Below are 20,033 nucleotides of genomic sequence, written 5' to 3'. Positions count from 1 at the left end.
TAATGTTTTATTTTTAAAACTGCATATTGTTCTTTTGCTTTAAAGAGTATTATCAAAAGAAATGGAGATCCATAATTTTCCTAAGGCAAGAATGATAAAGGTGATATATTCTTGCTTTTGGTCATCTCTGCCAGTGTAATTCTACTGCTTAGCAACTGTGCAGAATTAAGGCTCCTTTCGAAAATGTGACTCTTACGTACTGCACCTGGAATTTCCCTATGAGTTATATAGCTCACTATGCCTATCAAAGCAAGCTAAAAATAGGCCATTGTTCATACAAAGCATACTTCTGTGATGTTAATAGTAAAAAACCTTATTCCCAAGGGTGGCCTTTACTTCTTGGTCACTCACTCTTTTAATGAGCTGCCACTGGTGTTTAGCTTAGCAAGGGTACAGGAAATTCCCAGTGATTCACCTGGCAGTTCAGATATGACATGGACATTGCTCTGACACAATTCATCATACTAATGTTGTGATTCCTTGTGTAGATTAGAATAGAGTTAAGAACATAATAAAAGAATGTAAATATAGGCTAAATATCTATAAGTTAAAAACATAAACATATAACAATATTTTTTAAAAAGATACCTTGGCCCAAATAGTAACCTTACAAGTGTACATAAATAAAAAGGACCATTATTGACCTTGACCAAACATGTTTCAGCTTGTTGACCTTCCTCAGGGGTCAAATAATATTTATCATACAAAAAGGCCCTGACATTAAAACAATACATTAATAATTTCAAAACTAGACCAAGATGACATGTAATAATCAGTCTCTGTGACCAAAGGTAGAAATATAAGTCAAAGACCTCCTACTTAGTGTCTTGCTACCATGGCCAGGTACTTGCATCTTTGATGGTACCTTTCTCTCCTGGTCTAGAGCCGATACTAGTGTATTAGTGATAATAGTTTAGCAAGCTTGGGAAGAAGTCATCATGTCCACATTCCACTGGGGATGGAATAAATTGTGACCAGAACAAAAGAAATCATAGATCAATATCAGTTAATAGAGTTTTGTATTTATGTGAGTCTTCTTTTCCTCCTCAGAGGTGGCACTTTGACAGGTGAATATTATATCCATCTGCCTGTTTGTTACAGTGAAGGTGGGAAGTCATGCAAAGCAGCTAAAATGTGTTTTAGTCAAAAGTACATCCCATAAATCCATTGTAAACTGCAGAAGCACAAGACTTCTTTTAAAGATTATTATCATTTCAGGAGAACCTATGGCACCATAAGTGGATTAAAACCTCACACTGTTGGTCAGAAACCCTAAAGTGAGTTGCAAGGCTGTAGTAGTAAGAGGTGAAGAGGGGGGGCTCTGGGTGGTTGATGTCAAATTCTGGTTTGATCCACATGATATATGGAAATGGCCATAAAATATAACCCGTTTTCAGTAATGTTATATACTTATAAATATTGAATGTGAAAAATAGAATATGAACTGTTACAATGATAGCTGCTGTGAGATTCTTACATTTTATGTCAAGAGTAGAAAAGTAGTATGTAGTTACTTTGCAAGCTGTCCATGTAGACTGAAACAGGTGTAACAAAGGTATTTATCTGGAATTGTCAGTCACAAGTAAGTTTATATAATATTTTAGCCAAGATATCATTTGTTCTCATAGAAAATCATACTTTGAAATTGCATCAGATCTTCACCTTTCTTTCCATCAAACGATGTCATCCCCCCCCCCCCAATTTCACAGGTATTCCTACATTTCTGTCGCAATTTCATTATGGCACGAATTAGCAATCCAGGTATTAATAACAGATGATGACACTTGGTGTAACAGTAGTCATGACCATGAGAGTATATTCTGATTTGTCATACTGAATTGGAGACAGTGTGAGCTGTTTGAAATGCCTGTATTCTTGAACAGCCAATGAGAGAACTTTGGATTATTTATAGAACAGGTGGATTTTAAAGCTTCAATTCGCTCCACAGAGATTAGACAGAATTGTCTCTTCAAAGGAACCAACTTCTCAGCATTGGCAGCTGGTATTTACTGACCAAAAATAATTTGGAACACTTTTCCTTTGGTGAAGTCTCAAAGAAGATGGCAGAGAAACAGATCAGGTATGCATCTTTTCCATATTTTGAAAAAATACATCAGAAATTCGCATGAAATTAGCATGAACCTGTGATAGACTTACAGAATGAGCAGGACAAGTGCTCTAAAAATCAAATGCATTAACAATTGTTATGGTATAAGAGTGTTAAAAAGTAGATGTAGTCAGGAATTGATTAAAGTGAGAGTAAGACTTCAGACTGAGAGGTTAACTAATAGAGAAAAATCTGGAGAGGTTCATAAAAGATTCAAGGACTTACTTGTTCTTGGGAACATGTCAGAGGTATCTGCAGAACAGTAGTATATTTGATGCAATTTGTTGTGGTACCCTTGAATAATCACATTTACTTTAAACATTTGGATCTCTGGCCACACTTCTTTAGATTCAGTGATATGCCTTGGCAGGAGTGGGTTAAAGTCGGAACCTAATAGCTGATTATTTCCCTATGGTTTTAAGGAAAGGAGAATGACAGAGGAGAGGAGAGCACATTATTGCAGAGAAAACGTAAGATCTAAGAATATTAATGTACCATCACATTGTAAGGCATTGCAGCCATTCCTATATATGTTAAATACATGTTTTTTGCATGTATGGCATAGGGATGCGTGTACATGGCCTTAAATGTTTGATTGTGCTGAAGCAAAAAGCCGCAAAGAGCTAATCCTTAGTTACAAGCAATGGTTAAGGAAATGGGAGTTTGAGATGTCTCAGTGAAATATTGGGATGGTGCATTGCTTCTGCAGGGCTCAGAAAAACTTCGGAATATTCTTAGTCCGTTTGCATTGAGTTGTATTTTCTCTTGTTCAGTTTGCCTGCAAAGCTCATCAATGGAGGAGCAGCTGGAATCATTGGAGTTACTTGTATATTTCCAATTGACCTAATTAAAACCAGGCTACAGAACCAGAGGACTGGGCAGCAAATTTACAAAAGCATGTAAGTTATCTTTTGATTACCTGATTAATGTGATCCAATAAACCAGGTTTCTCTAATAAAATCTTCTAGAATAGAGGGTGCACTTAGAATAGAAAAGCAATTTTGCTTCTGCCTTTGTGTTTGGCTTCTTTAGCAACTCATTATTTCATTTAAGGTAAGATTTTCCAGAGTTGTGGAGCATTCACATTCTGTGCTTATTGTACTTTCGTTGCCTTTGTATTAGAATAGTCCTTTCTCATTGTTTGCAGAAACATATTAAACAAATCTGTTATCAACAATGGATTGATGGCATAAAGTATGCAGTGTTAACTAAGTAGCTATATTAACCAGTTGCGTACAAGTTTGCGGGAAGCCAATGGCGCTTTCCACATGGCACAGGGAGAGTGAGTTGCAGGTGGGATAAAGGAACCCACTCTCCCTCTTGCCCCGTTCACAAACCTCCACGCAGGCAGCGACCAGAGCCACAGGGAAGAGCGGCTTTTTTCAGAATACTCACCTCCCATGCTGCATAGCCATGAGGGTGGGCAGGCATGACCCCCACATTCGCTTGTGAGCAGCTGCCAAACACATTAAAATGAAAGAATCACAAATAGCATCATTCTCAAATAACCCATTTCTGGGGGGAATGCGGGGCAGCCTCACTTTAGGGACTGGAGCCATGTGAAGTCACACGCACACACCCCCAAAAAACCCAGTTTTTTTAGCAGTATTATCCTGAGTTAATTGGACTGTGCAGAAAGGGCCAATGTGTTGTTTGGAAAATGAGCCTTTTTATGTCCTGACTCAATAAAATGATCATATACCATCAAATGCTACGTTCATTTGCTATGATAAGGTATTGGAGTTTTTTTAACTGTTGCTGATAAAAGTTAACAATTTTTTAATGATGTAAACGATAGGGAAGACTTTCTTCCTCAGAAAGCATTTGCTTTGAATTCTCTCCCAAACCACATTAGGCTTTTTGGACGGGTGTGTGTGACGCGGGTGCTTCTGCATTTCCACCACCTTTGCTGCATTTTTTCCAAAAATGCTTTGTTGCGATCTTTCTGGAAACATTGTCCTCAAAGCAGACTTGGGATCTCTGTGGATCCATCCATATCTGGTGCGATTTCCTCTCCATTTCCTCTCACACTGGCATATAGTGTCTTAACACCATAAAGTTATACCGCTACCATTTTTAAAAAAGATCACTAGTGACAGAGAGAGAACTGCTCACAAATGCAATGATACAGCAAAGAAAATATCCATTTATGGAAGCTGGGATGCTGCTGCAAATGCCTCCACATGTCCTGGAAGGAGAGGTTCCTGACTTCTTTTTTTCCTGATATATTTTTCAGGTTGGATTGTCTAATTAAAACACTACGTTCAGAAGGCTATTTTGGAATGTATAGAGGTGAGCCTTTTCCATGTGTTTATAATAGGCTATAGTTAACAAAGAAGACAGCTTTTATCATATTCATTTTGTCCAGAACGTTAAAACATGGTCAGAATTTTTTTATGGATTTCCCCCTATTTTTAAACATTCAGTTTAGTCAAAAACGTTTAGACACTTAACACAGGCAGAACGAAACCATAGTGATCATTTTTCAGATTTGCTGACATTTTAGTAGTGGTTCCGTGCTGTATTCCAGAAGAACAGAATGAGCTTCTAGTTCTGATACTGGCTGACATCCCTTTTCTAATTTGCAACAAGATACTCACCAGGAGGAGACTGAAGACCGGGAAGGAAATAGAGACAGGCAGCTATCCTACCCCCTCACATAACTTGCTAGGGAACAAGATATCCTTTAGAAGTACCCATAGCCAGAGTGTCTGAATGATCTAGCCAAGTAGTGTGGTTTACATAGGTCTTTCCCAAAAAATCAGAACCCAGCTGAGGATGCCATGGGAAAGGCCAATGTGATCAGCCCAACTATCCCTAGGCTCATTCTGCACATGCAGAATAATGCACTTTCAAACTGCTTTCAATGCTCTTTGAAGCTGTGCGGAATAGCAAAATCCACTTGTAAACAGTTGTGAAAGTTGTTTGAAAATGCATTATTTTGCCTGTGCGGAAGGAGTCCTAGTTATTCAGACACAGTCTTCAGATGTGTGGTATCTCTTATTTTATAAGCTGTGGGGCAACATCCCAAGGGTGTCTAGTTCTCGCTGAAATTAATTGTGCAAGTGTGTGGAACATTGCAGCTTCTAAAACTTCAGTCCTTTGGTGTTTTCTTCATAGTAAGTGTATTGAAGTTAATGGGCTGTCTGCAGTGTTGAACTCTGTAGGATGTATACAGTGGTGGGATTCAAATAATTTAACAACCAGTTGTTTACAAGCACCACTTTAACAACCAGTTCTGCCAAAGTGGTGTGAACCTGCTGAATCCCAGCACTGGATGTATAGCTGTCACAGTAAATGTCATGAAGTGGCAATCAGTTACAACTGAATTTGTCTTCTACTAACTGGAACATGAGAATCCCTCATATTGAACTGCAACTGTATTACTTTTATTACGTTTGTATTACTGTATTACTTTTATTATATTACACTTGGTTGCAATAAAGCATAAGTGCTCTTATTTTTAGGTGCCGCTGTAAATTTGACCCTTGTAACACCTGAGAAGGCAATCAAACTGGCTGCTAATGACTATTTTAGGCATCTCTTGGCCAAGGATGGGTATGTTATCTGATATGCTACAACTGTTTCATTTACAGTTTATATAAGTTAGACTCTGTGTCCATTTTTGAATCTGAAGACCTTCTTGTGTAAATGCAACAAATTGTGCAAAACTCAGTAATTTTTCATGAAGAATTGCAGCTTTTGAGCATTGGGGCAAACTATATGAAGTGAGATGGGGGAAAGGAAGATAGGAAACTCAGAATCATTGAGATGGAATTGAGAAGTAGCTGTGTTTTAAAAGGAAATCGGCTGGGTGAATGGGTGAATGAAAGTAATGGCACTAGTGTGCAAGGAAAAGGGGAAAGACTTAGTCATGATGCTTCAACTTCTAATGAGGTATATAATATTTGCAGGAGAACCAGAAAGCAGAATCCAAAATGATGACAATTCACAATGCCTCATTTATGTCAGTATCATCAGTAGATCACATGACAAAGGTTCTTCTGAATTGCTGGCTTGTTTATAATAAATCTGGTGAACTGACAGGGTGTGACAACCTCACTTGAATTTTGCTCAGCAGCTGAGTTTGCTCTGCCTTGACTGTTGTGGTTTTTTGTTTCAGAAGGACCTTGTCTTTAGCTAAGGAGATGATGGCTGGCTGCGGCGCTGGAACCTGCCAAGTTATCATCACCACTCCTATGGAGATGCTGAAAATCCAGCTTCAGGATGCAGGGAGGCTAGGTAACTGCTTTCCTCAATATCTCAATATATCAAGGTTGTCTCTGAAAATCAGTTCTAACTTTTCCTAAAGGGTGAGCTTCTCTATACATGGTAATAGAAGATAGCACCAAGAGATCACGGTCTGTAGTAGTAGCCAGGCATCCCTGATACACAGACTTTGTTTTAGTGGTATTTATGAGGAGGCCCATGGGACAAAGTAACTTGATTTACAAGGAGCTGATCTTCACATGTGCAACCTTTCAAATGCCTCCAGGATTGGTTTACATTGAAAATGAGGAAGATCCAATAAGAATCTTGAGGAGATTAATGAGCTTGATATTTATTATCTACTTTTGTTTCAGCATCGCAACCATGTGTGAGCAGAGTTCACTGTTCAACTCCTGCATGCAAGCTTGTAGGTGTGAGTCCTGTTCTGACCAGAGCATACAACGTAGGACCTGCTGTTCTTCCAAGGAGGATCTCTGCAACACAGATAGCAGCTGAGCTTCTGCATGCACAGGGCATTAAAGGACTCTACAAGGGTCTTGGAGCCACCTTGCTGAGGTTAGAAAGGTGCCTTCTTGCTTTTCTCATTACTACACCTGTTCTCTATATGGCTTCATGTAAATGAATGACTCCTCTTTTCTAGGGATGTCCCATTTTCCATCATCTACTTCCCCCTGTTTGCCCATCTGAACAGAGCAAAACAGGATTCCTTGGAGGAGAGGGCTCCTTTCATTCGTTCTTTTCTAGCTGGCTGCATGGCTGGCTCAGTGGCAGCTGTATCAGTCAATCCTTGTGATGGTAAGATAAATTTTGTCTACTGCTTTCCTGCTTTCATGATTTACTGTGCTTGATGCTGAACAGTCCAATAGTCAAAGGAAGATACGCAGGAAATTATTTTTCATATCCATTCTTGGAAGCTAGTCTTGATCTGGTTTGGATTTTCTATGTAGGGAAGGTTGTTGCATCCAGGATAAATTTTAAAACAAAGGAGAAAGTAAAACACTACAAAGGGACATTCTCAGCCAGGACTGCATCCATCCTCTAACCTACCAATTAATACTTTGTTTTGCAGTAATAAAAACTCGTCTTCAGTCAATGGGCAAAGGAAGAAATGAGGAGAATTATACTGGAATTAGAGATTGTGCAAGGTAAGTAATGAACTTATACATACTTGTGAACTAGCCTGTACTGCAGAAGTATAAGAAAAGTGTTAAATCTTCAAGAAGACATGACATGCTGTGCCTTTTGAGCTGATTCTCAGATGGGTCTAAGTTAGGTTGCCATCTGGTCTAGAGAAAAATGTCCCATCCCTTTAATAGAGGCTTAAGGGTAGAAATGAACGACTGAACCTTTTCATGACTTGAAAGTATGTAATATCTGCTTTTAAATAGTATCCCATTGTCTTTATTAAAGGAATATGACGTTTTTTCTCCAAGCCTATTTTTGCCAGAGTACTTGTGCAGTGAGATGGAAGTGATAGTGAGTGTATAAAGGTGCAAGAAACTGACCAATGCTCAGCACACAGCTGTAATCTTTGAAGGAGAGTTTCCATATTATTAAACCAGTTATTGAGAATATGCTTACTAGCAGCTGCCAATACTGCATTATGCTGCCTTGAAGAGTCTCAGTGTATCCAGGCCAGACCATATAGAAAGCATATAGATCCTCTGAAGATGCCAGCCACAGATGCAGGCGAAAAGTCAGGAGATAATGCTGCTAGAACACGGCCATACAGCCCGGAAACCACACAGCACCCATATAGAAAGCAGTTTTCAAATATTACAGCCATTGCAGATTTTGACTTTTAAGTGTGTATTTATTTATTTTCAATAAACTTTTTTTGTCATCAAGTCACAGCTGATTTAGGGCAATCCCATAAAATTTTCAAGGGAAGAAATGTTTGGGGTTCTCAGGAGGGGCATACATGGGAACTTCTGGGTGAATACATGAGAGGTAAACACAGCTGAGTTGAAATAGTTTTTAATTAAAGTGAGGTAAAGTCTTGTAATTAAATGTGCTTTGCTTTGTTCTCTGTTCACAGGAAGATTTGGATGAATGAGGGTCCCTTAGCTTTTCTGAAGGGAGCTGGCTGCAGAGCACTGGTTATTGCCCCTCTCTTTGGTATAGCTCAAGGTATTTATTTTATTGGTGTTGGAGAATTTCTCATTGAGCTGTACCAGTATGGAGGACTTTCCCCCTAGACCTACCATCTCATTCCTTGGATCTACTGGAATAGAATCCACAAGGACCATCAGTGGACAACTCACAAGAATGCAGCGGCAGCTTAGATTGACTTACTGATGTTTCTTCTTTTGGGGAACTTGGAGTCAAAGTCAAGGCCTAGTAACTGTTGCCAGGATTCTGGAGGCTATGTGGCTAGGTTGCAACATGTGATCTCTTGTAACTTTAAAGGTCAGTGTTGTGATACCAAGGTCAGACACCTGTATGAGTAAAATTGTGTCTTTGGGATTAGAAAGACAAGCCTCTGAGAATGGAATGACTCAGTTTCTTTTTATTGAGCCAGGCCAGAGGATAATGTACTGAGAAATGTTTATATATGAAACAAAAAATATATTTTTTAAAAAAATAACGTCTGTGGGGCCATGTTTTTTTTTTTTGAGAACTCAGCAAGGAAGTTGCACTTGGGATTGTGTAGCTGTTATTGACTGACCCCAGCTGCAATATTTCCAGCCACAATGACATGAGATTCAACAAAATTACTTTTGTTGTTATCTCAGTCAGCAAAAGTAAACTGGGGAACAAAAATATGTATGTTTTTATACATCTGTGTTTGTAACTTACAACTGTGTCTTAAAGTAAAGACTTTGGTTCCTGTGGCAACTGTTCTCTGCCTTTACAGAAGTGCCTTTACAGGCACTTGGATAACCACTCTAGGTTGTGCATGTATCACTGTCAGTCCACAGATTCTCAGGAGTGCTCTCCAAAATCTACTACTGCTTCAGTTGAAGCTGAGGAATATGCCTTCTTGTTAACAATGTGTTTTGTAGCCAGACTGCTAAGCACTTTATCTATGTTGTATGAAGCTGTATGCTAAGTGTACTGTTCATATCACTGGGCTTACCTGAGAGGCTGTCATCAAGGTGGAGAGAGAAAGTTGTATATGTTCTTTACTGAGGAAGTATAAGGTTGTCTCTAGACATATCACAAATTCCATGTACATGGTGCAGAAGTTATACACTTTACCCAGGCACAATAAAAGATTCACACCTGAGTAGTGACAATGTGTGTGTGTGCTTGTATTTATTAAGTCCCTGCTGAATGTCCTTTGTGATCTATGCTTATTAAAGGTTTGGACTGGGCATGCATGGGATGTGTTGATTTCTCTATATTCAGTTCTTCTGTTACCTGATATTCTGATGAATACATTGCTGTGTGGTCTATGAACATTGCTACCTGTCTGGGGGATTGTATCTAGTGACTGAGATGCATTCCTAGCCTAATGTAACTGCTACAAGATATATGTAACTACCTCGCTGTAAGATATATGTAACCAGTCTGCTATATGTTATCACTGCTATTCTGGAATATTCTTTCCTTGATCTTTGCTTTATGGCTTCACATGCCACGTAAATAACCAGGCTTTCCCCTGACACTTTAGTCTAATGGAAAACTGGGTTGTTTCCATTGTCCTGTTGGAGTAGGGTGCCAGATAGCTTTACCTCTGTCTATTGCCGAGCCTGGGGAGCCTCTGCTCCAAATTAACTCTTTCTCTATATTGAGAACATTCCTTGGGGAAATGGGAGGGGGATCAACACTGTAATAAAACAGGGTAGCAAAAGCCAGGTTCCCCAGAACTAGCTGGGTTCTTCAATGCTGATTAATAAACGCTGCTGATCAACAATACAGAGTCTGTTTATTGCTTCAAGGTTCGAGACCTAACAACCACCTTGTTTGCTTAATTGGAAATTTGTCCATCCAATTTTCCAAAAGATTCAGATGACTTATCTATCAATTAATAGGCTGCTATGTGCCAGTTTCCTGTGAGTGGAGCCAAGGGAACAACAACATTACTTGTTGTGAACATACACTCTACAAATGATGTATGAAATATAGCTGCTACAAGGCCTTTACATTCACATGGACAACATGGCCTGTGAGACACTACAATGTGCCAAACTGAGTATGTAAGGCCTTGGAAACAGGAGTGAACAGTCTGAATTTGTGTTTCTTTGAAAGTGGCTTTCAATCTATTTGTCGCTCACTGCAAAATATATACAAATTACTTCATAATAAGGTACAAGGATATAGCTCAGAGAGTCTCAGGTCTTCTCCTAAAGCAAAAGCATAATCAGCAATGTTTCTATTGACAGAAATATAACATTGTCCCTTTGTTTTTATCCTAAATGTCAATAATTTGTTCTCTCTCTAGTTGTATTGAGATCTACCATGGTATAGTAGTTAAAGTGTCAAACTAAATCACTATTCGCACCATAGAAACTTGCTCTCAGACTCAATCAGTATTTGGATGGGAGACTTCCAAGGAATACACAGAGGCAAGTGATAGCAAACAACGTCCCAATGTGTCCAGGGCTGGGGGCAACAACCCTGCCCCAGCCTCCCTAGACCCCTGGGAGTACGGGCAAGACTCACCAGGAGAAGGAAGACCACCTGCAGCAGGAAGGGAGAGGCGGAGGCAGCCGTGGCAGCTTCCAAAGTAAGCAGCCCCAAAAACCAGTGTGGCAGCTGCAGCAATCCTGGGGATGGACCCTCTGATGACAGGCAGGCTAGGTGAGAGGCAAGGCACACCTGAGACTCTGTAGAACTGCATGAGCCCGTATTGTCTGTGGAGGATGCTTTGGTCCTCCAATAAAGATCTTCTGGTTGTCCCTGACCACAGGGACATGTGACTGGCCTTCACCAGAACGAGGGCTTTTTGTACCCTGGCTCCAGCCTGGTGGAACTCTCTGTCAGTTGATCTTAACAGTTCCACAGGGCCTGTAAGACAGAGATGTTCCACCGGACTTTTGGCTGAGGCTACCCGTGCATCCTGATGCCATCTGCTGGCCTCCCTGAAACAACAATACACCATTAACACATTGTAATTCTGTGTCCCCCCCCCCCCCGATTGCCCATGCTCAAACAGTATTTTAATGAGGGTTTATAGCCCCTTCCGCACATGCACAATAATGCACTTTCAATCCACTTTCAATGCACTTTGCAGCTGTTCGGAATAGCAAAATCCACTTGCAAACAGTTGTGAAAGTGGATTGAAAGTGCATTATTCTGCATGTGTGGAAGCTGTCCAGGTATTCTGCATGTGTGGAAGTATGTCCAAGCTGGGCCTCAGCAGTTCTTCATAGATTTATTCTGTGCTTGCCATCTTAAGGTTTTTAAATGATATGTGTGCTTGGGATTTTATGTGTTAGTTTCACTGTTTTAAATATGTTTGAACACCACCCTGAGACCAGCTTTGGTTGGGGGGTGGGGGAGGGGTATAAAATCAATAAAATACAAATACAAAAATAAAATAGAAAGATACTGCAATAACTCACGTATTCTCTAGGAGGTGCCATGAATGCAGAAGGAATGAGAGTCCCCATTCTCTCTTTGTCCCTCTTACTATGCCTCTTCAGAGAAACATGTTTGAGTTCTAAGTCGAATGGTCAAATAGCAGCTGATTTTGTTTCATTTTTCTCTCAGAATAATTGGATAGGACAAGTGTTGAATATACTACCCATTCTATTTATTCTTGGCTGCCAGTCATTTGCCATGTGGCAAAGGAACAGCTGTATGCATGAGCAGATGGCAGCTGGCCAGAACTTCAAGGGCCATGTCGCTTCTTGAACATAGCGCAATAGCCAGCCCTGCTGGCCTCCTGCACACAGTCACTGTAGTCAGTATTGCATTTCCCACATTTGCAACTTACTGCAACAGGGTAGGAATAGTACGAGGCAGCATGGTGCTGGCAGCCAGGGATCAGAACAGTCCGGTACACCATGTCCTTATATGTGCATACCTCCTGGGACAGGGCACTTCGGGGCAGCAGCTTCTTACCATTGCTGTCCTGTAAAGTAACACCAAGAGTTATTTCTTCTCCTGGAAGAATTTTGTTTAAATCAACTCAGATATTTTGTGTTGTGCTCAAATAGTCTATTCACACAGCCAGCCAGTCCCCAGCAGTCCCAACATTTTTTCTGCTGAAACAAAAAGGCTATTTAGTCCTTCAGAGAAGTTTCTAAACTAAGCCAAGCACATGCATGGAACACCATAATTCTAAATTTGTGATGCTGAGGTTAGCCCTGCAGCATGGGTTCCTCAGCATGACTAACACTGGGAACCTTTCTGAAAAATAACCAAGGTCATATTTCTAAATTTGCAGCATATGATTATGGTTTGGAGGAAGTCCACTGGAAGTATGCGTGAGTAGTTAATACATATATGCTTGGATCCAGCTCAAAACTTCTCTAAGAACTCATATCTTGTACACAGAAGGAAGGATGGCAACGACCACACTCCCCGGACTGCTTAAGCAAACTTTCACTGCAACACAAACAAAATGATTTACTACTTCTGTAGGTATCCACACTCTCTCAGAGGTAATCTCCCCCTCCCCATTCTACCTCTCCTTTCTGTTGGGGTTCCCAAAGCTCTGCCCCTGCCACTGTTTTTATGCTAGCACCTACCCATCAGGGTTTATCCTATAATTTTACATGCTCTTTTTACCCTAAAACTGTATGCCAGATTGTTTCTCTTCCTTAACATTATTTTTTGAGTCTAACTGCCATTTTTTTCTTGAATATCTCAAGCCCAGATAAAACTGGTTTTCTTAATTTTTTTCTCCATGCTAATCCTTACAAACTTTAATCTTGTTAAAGAAGCATAAAGTGGAAGGCGTCTATATAGGGTATCTAGTCACACACCCTGCTTAGTGTAGGAAACCCAAAATTAGAGCATTCTGAACAATTAGAGCATTCTGAACAATCTACTTGAAAACCTCCAGTAAGGGAGAACCTTTCTATGTAGCCTTCTGCCCAGCAATATTTTGAAGAGGGTTAATTTAATTATTAGTTTTTCTTCAATCTGCCAGTTAACTGTAGACCTATCAGCCTTTTGGCAATTTCTGGCAAATTGTATGCCAAATTACTGTTGAATCATCTTCTTTCTTGGATCTCAGTGGAAAAGATCATTGGTATCAAACAGATTGGCTTCAGGAAAGGGAAGTCTGCCCTAGATCATTGCCTGATTTTGAATACACTCATCTCAAAATATGTGCAGAAAGGCAAATTCAGTCTTTATGCAGCCTCTTGTGGTCCAAACTGATGAAACTTGGAATGGACCCCAGACTCCTCAGGCTAACAATGTCACTCTAAAAAAATCCCACCTGCCAAATCAGAATCAATCCATTAGACCACTTAACCCCCAAAATTATTCTTTCTGGAGGAGTCAAGCAAGGTTTTGTCCTAGCTCCTGTACTGTTTAATCTCTTTCTGAACAACACTGCCCCAACCCTGAACAGCACAAACTCTCATTGTCCTCATTTGGAGAATGTTCCAGTTCCAATCCTATTATATGCCGATGATGCAGTTTTGCTGTCCCACTCAAGGGTTGGCCTCAAGAATTTACTCCTCAAATGTAACAACTACAGCACTTCTAATCGGCTTTCAATCAATCCAACAAAATCCAAGGTCCTGGTTTTCTCAAACGCTTGTAGCCCTTTGTCCGAGCGAGGTTGTTGGAAAACGGTGGCTTCCAGCCGCTGCCGTGCGAACGGCAGCAGCTGGAAGGCGCCATCCCTCCCCCTTTGCCCGATCGACTACTTCTAGACTACTTGTTAAACTCACTTCTTATACCCATCCATTTGCTGTTGCAGCTCCTCATTAGTGGGATTCCCTTTCCTCCAATAATCCAGCTCCATTTTGAATGTGGTGATCTTCTGCTTCACTTGTGCCTTCAACTAACCTGTGTGCTTCTCATTGTCAATTTCCTCCTCCTCCTGCCCCCTATGATTCCCTTGCCTGTTCCAGTTTACAAGTCTGACACTGTACTTTACCAATGTATTTGTACTTAGCCTTTAAACTCTTGATAAAACAAGAGCAAAAACTATCAGTCCTACAGTGAGCAAATAGCCCACTTAATGCGATTTCAAATGATTCTCCCTCAGCGATACTTTTGTGACTCTGCTGCGCCTTTTAATTAAATAAAAGAGACCATTATCATTCAATTGGTAACCAAGTAGTGAGAAGGAACTCATCTTGTAAGAAATGTACCCATGTCATGCAGAATCCTTCGCAGATGGTGGTGTTGATAGCCAAACAATAGGCGCATTCTCTCTTCTCCACATGGATGACGTAATCAACAGGGATACAGAGGGACATGCTTTGCCCTACAGTAAGTACAAAGACTAGGAAACGTGTGATGAAAAGGGCTGGATCCATGCTGGATGTAAAGGGAAAGCAAAGTAAGCTGCGTTATCTATTTACAACATACCTAGTCAGTCTTTGTCAAAGGAAACTCAAACATTCATCTTCAAAAGGTTACAAAGGTCTTTAACGCCTTTAGACAAAATATTTAAAGTCAGTATATAATAATCTTTAAACTAACAAATATCAGTAAAACGTCTATCATACAAGAATTTAAAACAGAAAGCCTAGCTGCTATAAAGTCCTCCCCAAAAGTTTTATTTTAGAGCCAATATGGCAGACGCAGATCTAACCCCCAGTGTGCTTTTCAAGTGTCAAAATAGCTGTTTTGATGCCACGCCATGATCAGGATCTGGCCCTCACAGAAATTTTTAAATGGCTATATTTTTCCAACATATGAAGTTGAACGCATGTCTGCTATAACATGTACTTTGGCTCTTACATAATCTGCAGAAGGACAGAAGTTTGACATGCTAAAGGGTAAGGTTAGTTAGTGATAAGGAGAATCAGGGATAGATTGAGACTGTATTCACTAAATTGACTTTGTAGTGTAGGTAAGATTATTGTTGTTTAGGTCACCCAGATTAGGTAATGATTAGGAAGTCGCCATCTATCGTTCATTAGTCTATACTATATTAGGTTAAATAATAGGCTATTGAGTTTGGGGAGGGTATATGATTTATTTGCTGTGTAATGATGTTTTTGTGGATTTATGCTGCTGTGTGAACTGTAATTGGGATACTGTTATGCTATATCACTGTTATTATTGTTTTATTGTGCTCTTATTATAAAATGTTATATTGTTAATTGTAATTACTATGTTGTTGTTGTTATGAGATGCAATATTAATGTTGGTGATGCTGCTATTTAGTTCATTAGTTGTGATTAACCTGATGGTACTATTGTGAATTGCTGGTTTTGTATTCCTATGTCATTGTTTTCTTACAATGTTGTTCACCACCCTGAGCCCTCCGGGGGAGGGCGGTATACAAATTGAATATCAAATCAAATCAAATCATTTCCTAACGTCCTCTGCTGAATGGTTTTAACAAGCAGGAGCTACACTAGAGAAGGCTGAAGCACGGGCTGTAATAGATCACTTGTCTGCAGGAGGGGGGTCTCCAAGCGACCCTGCTTACATGAGCAAGGCTGACTCAAACCTTGTCTACATATCACAATGAATGCGTGTTCAACCTGCATCTGTACGAAACAGCCAATGTGGATTCATTTTATAAATGAAACTGGGTGCCTGTGCTTAGATAAGCCTGGGGTAGAAATCATATGCTTAGCTGTACATGCATTGAATGTAATATGAGAATTGTTCCTCACATGTATTATACATTGTACACAGATTGTACATGCTTTCACTATAACTTGTGAACAGGGCTGTAAAGGAACTTAACAGGAGAGGTGGTCCTGTAGATATGAAGGGTGTTATAGGCACTAAAACCAGCATCAAAAATTGAACCCCCAAAATTACTGACAGCTAACAAAACTGTCCAGGTGCAGGGGCAGCCCCCTCCCCAAACTCTGGGAGCTCATCCTGGCCAGCTCAGTGCCAAGACGGGGGGCCGCCGAGGGAGCACCCAGAGAATGGGGGAGGACAAGGGCCGGGAGGCTCAGCTGGGCCTTGTGTCAGCCACAGGTGGGGCCAGCTGGGAGGCCTTGGCCGGGGTCAAGGCAGGAGCCGCCACTTGGCCATGCAAGACTGTAGGGAGGGGGAGAATCAGAATTGGGAGGGACTTTTGAGGGATGGAGGGACGGAAGGAAGGAATAAAAGGGGCTGGGCTGAATGGGCTGAGGAGGGTGTGGTGGTTGGAGATGAGAGGGGAGAACGGGGTTGGGGAACAGCTGATGGGGAAGGGAAGGAATGGAGCCCTGGAGGAGGGTTTGGGGTGGGAGTAAAGCAAGAGGAAAGGATGTATGGGGGGAAAGTGGGGAGGGAAGAGCTTGGAGAGGAGTCGGAGTAGGGGACAGCAGATAGAGAAGGTGAGGAAGAGAGGACAAAGAGACCGCAGATGGGGAAAAGACTGGGAGATGGCCATCCCCCACCCCAGTGGTACTCAGCCCCACTCTCTCAGGCCCTTAGACACACTGTGGCTTCAATGGCTGTCCCAGTTGGTCCACTCCCCGGAGAATGGGAATGAGGATGGGGGTTCCATCACCTGGGCAAGGGAAGGCAGGTTGGCAACCGGGGCCCTGGCAGGGGCCCTGCAGGGAGACCGGGACAAAAACTATTACAAAATAATTAAATGATCACATCACCTTGCTACTAGCATTGTGTACAAATGGAAATTTTCTAATTGTCTTCTTAAAAGTAAAGGACAGGGAATAAATGTAAATAAATAATTTAAATAAATAAATCCTATGACATTATGAAATCAGATGGTCACATCCATCATCATAAACTTATCCTCAAACTATCCATTACTTGCAACCATCATTCTAATTTGTGTCCATGCTAGGCTACGGGGGACATGACCAGGCAATAAACTCTTAATTAAGAATGATAATAAATATGTTAATAAGAGTCCTGAGGAAAGTTACTTGGGCAGACTTTTTTCCCCTTTCCAGGAAATTTCCATGTTCAATTGCACCCTTCCTTGTCCTAATTCAGAGAACCTCCTTACTAGGACCAGGGTATTTTTTTCCCAAACTTTCCTTCAACAATTGTCTTTTTCTTCTTCTTCTTCCTGTTATTGTTACCATTCACCCTTTGCATCTGAGGATCAGATTTGCTGAAAAAGTGTGCCTGTTTCTTCAAAATCAGGCAACTGAGAGAGACACTTGTCCAATAATACATATCCTGCCAGTCATAAACCATGGGCTGTCTGAAATGACTGGGGCTCTGGAGATGGTCTAAATCAGGGGTAGGGAACCTGCGGCTCTCCAGATGTTCAGGAACTACAATTCCCATCAGCCTCTGTCAGCATGGCCAATTGGCCAATTGGCCATGCTGGTAGGGGCTGATGGGAATTGTAGTTCCTGAACATCTGGAGAGCCGCAGGTTCCCTACCCCTGGTCTAAATAAATAACAAAGAAACAAAAAGTTTCTGCTTCTTCCTTTCTTAGATTGAGCCAAGAAACACACACTTCAAAACATGGTTGTTGCTACAGTTTCTGTGTGCATTGGGAGCAGCCTCAGCAAAACTTGAGATCATACCACACCTGGTCTGGGAAAGAGCACAGCAAAGCAGGAGAAAATGTATGACATTGACAATTAAAGAAGGACCATGTTTTCATGGTCCCTCTCTAAAACTGTAACAAAACCTCCATTTGGAAGGAGCTACAGACTAGTTATGTTACAAATGGCAGAATTGTATAGTGGTCAAACCTGGGTAGAACCTGGGATAACTGCGTTTGAATTCCTACTCTGCCATGGAAGCTTGCCAGGCCTGTCACAGTCTTTCCCCTTGGCTCATCACAATCTTTCAGCCTAGCCTACCTCACAAGGCGCTTGTTGTGAGGATAAAGTGGTGGAAGAGAAAATGATATGATGGGCAACTTTTGTGACCTGATTAGAGAGAAAAGCAAGATAGAAATTAAAATGATAATAATAAATAAAACATTCCAGAGTAAACATAATGCTTAGGAATGTATGGTCCTGAAAGTTATTCCTTAGAGAAAAGGAGCACCTGTTGATCCTGCTAAAGATGGCAAATGGGAAAAAGCTAGTAAACAAATGCTAGCAAGGAGTCATATTCAGTGCTTCCTAAGAAGAAACCATATTAATCCTGCTTAGAACACAGGTTGCAGTATTCACAGTATTACAGTCATTCCTGTCCAAATCACCCCCTCCCCACAAAACCCTGAGCTAGTTACCTACCTATTAGATTTGCAATGATGCCAGATCCAGAACTGAGCAGGCTCTTAGTATCCAGCTTTTCCCTTCATACAGGAATCTGGTTCTGAATTGAAGAGCTGAGGAGACAATGACCCTAGTGCCAGCCCCGAGGGCATTTTATATTCTCCTAGTTAATTCCTGGATGATCTTCCTGTTTATATAATTACATTAATTGCTGCATCTGTTTCAATATTATCTACTGAAGATTCATATTTTAGCAAGAAGGATTACAATAACAACTATAACATATCCACCTAGCAGCTGGACTACAAAACTAATTACTTTAACATTAACTCTTCATTTTCTGTGTCAGTTCGAAAATACACATGTCAATTTAAGCAAGCATTTGCATTCATCAGAAAAGAAATATCACAAAAGAAACAACCCAGGTTCAGTCGTGACCCTGTTCCCCAGCTACGGTGTATGATGGAGAAGGAAGGCCTGTTTTTAAACCTGCATTAGGTCAAGCATGTCTCAGCAAAAACTGAGAAATGGCCACATGAAGAGTCACATTTAGCTCTCAATCCAGTCCTAGCAATTGTGGGAGTGTCCACTCCTTCTGCCATAGAAGTAAATGATTGACAGTCACTCCTGTGAGGGAAGCTAAAACAATGCCCTAGTGGATACTGTTGCAGTGACAATAGTATTGTGTGCAAGTATGTGTGTGAGTTTCCTTTTAGGTCATGTTTGATTTCAGGGCAGTCTGTTCATCGGTCCATGGGTTGCTAGTATCATGCCTTCCTTTCAGGGTCTCTACGACAGATGTATATAATAGGTGGACAGAGGATCTGAATGCAACATTAATTAATTTAGTATCATTCCACAATGATGACATAGCAAACATATGCCATGAAGATTTTGTTGCTTTTGCAATATTACATAAGAGTTTCCAGGTCACTCTAACTCTGAAATGGGATTCACAGGAGTTGGAGCAGATCCTGGACAAAGAAAGTAACTGTGGACTGTCAGAAAGCAAGTGGGTGTATATATTCAGAAAATATTGGTCAGATGCACTATGCAGTGCGGTGGAGAACCTGAGAGAATCTTCTCATATGGCACCTCTAGTATATCAACCAACTTAATTTTAACTATGTAATTAGAAAAGTCTCCCATTAGATCAACAGAATTGTTGGGTATCCAGAGCTGGCATTTCCAATAGGCAAACTTTCCCTTATTGCTGGGTCTGGGATGGTGGGTGGGGTGGGGGGGAGGAGTAAAATAGCAAACTTCAGTCCCACTGAAGGCAGCCTAAATGAAGCAGCTTACTTGCAGGTTGTGGGGGAGGCTTAGGACTCCAAAAACCTGTTGGATACTGATGCGATTGTTTGCTTGCTTAACATTATAGTTGATTCCTGGCAATGGATATAGAAGATGGGTGCCCTGGGTAAATCAAGGGGATTATCCTCATAAACAGAGTTCTTTATTTTTTAGTGTTGTTTACCCTTGTATATTTGAGGTATTAGGCATAGTCCAA

General features: G+C 40.8%; 2 protein-coding genes across 3 annotated transcripts; one reads left to right on the top strand and one right to left on the bottom strand.

Moving 5' to 3' along the window:
- The first annotated feature begins 1,951 nt into the window (after positions 1-1,951).
- LOC125433991 (mitochondrial glutamate carrier 1-like) lies at positions 1,952-10,196 on the top strand. 2 transcript variants are annotated; one of them, XM_048498984.1, is made up of 9 exons: positions 1,952-2,080; positions 2,881-3,006; positions 4,344-4,399; positions 5,575-5,665; positions 6,234-6,349; positions 6,691-6,892; positions 6,978-7,132; positions 7,407-7,482; positions 8,376-10,196. In XM_048498984.1, exons 1-9 carry the CDS (start codon positions 2,061-2,063, stop codon positions 8,533-8,535), a joined length of 1,002 nt encoding a protein of 333 aa, XP_048354941.1. In that variant the 5' UTR covers positions 1,952-2,060; the 3' UTR covers positions 8,536-10,196. The 2 variants fall into 2 exon arrangements, with proteins under 2 accessions (XP_048354941.1, XP_048354940.1); XM_048498983.1 differs by having other exon boundaries at positions 6,231-6,349.
- Positions 10,197-12,016: 1,820 nt separating this feature from the next.
- TSHB (thyroid stimulating hormone subunit beta) lies at positions 12,017-18,644 on the bottom strand. Its single transcript, XM_048498255.1, has 3 exons — positions 18,542-18,644; positions 14,563-14,731; positions 12,017-12,359 (listed from the first exon to the last, which is right to left on the bottom strand). Exons 2-3 carry the CDS (start codon positions 14,728-14,730, stop codon positions 12,117-12,119), a joined length of 411 nt encoding a protein of 136 aa, XP_048354212.1. The 5' UTR covers position 14,731; positions 18,542-18,644; the 3' UTR covers positions 12,017-12,116.
- Between the last annotated feature and the right edge of the window lie 1,389 nt (positions 18,645-20,033).

Source organism: Sphaerodactylus townsendi, linkage group LG05 (genome assembly GCF_021028975.2).
Source record: "Sphaerodactylus townsendi isolate TG3544 linkage group LG05, MPM_Stown_v2.3, whole genome shotgun sequence".
NCBI classification, from domain to species: Eukaryota; Metazoa; Chordata; class Lepidosauria; order Squamata; family Sphaerodactylidae; genus Sphaerodactylus; species Sphaerodactylus townsendi.
Note: the sequence above shows the minus strand (reverse complement) of the source record. Positions and strands in the feature narration are given on the sequence as shown.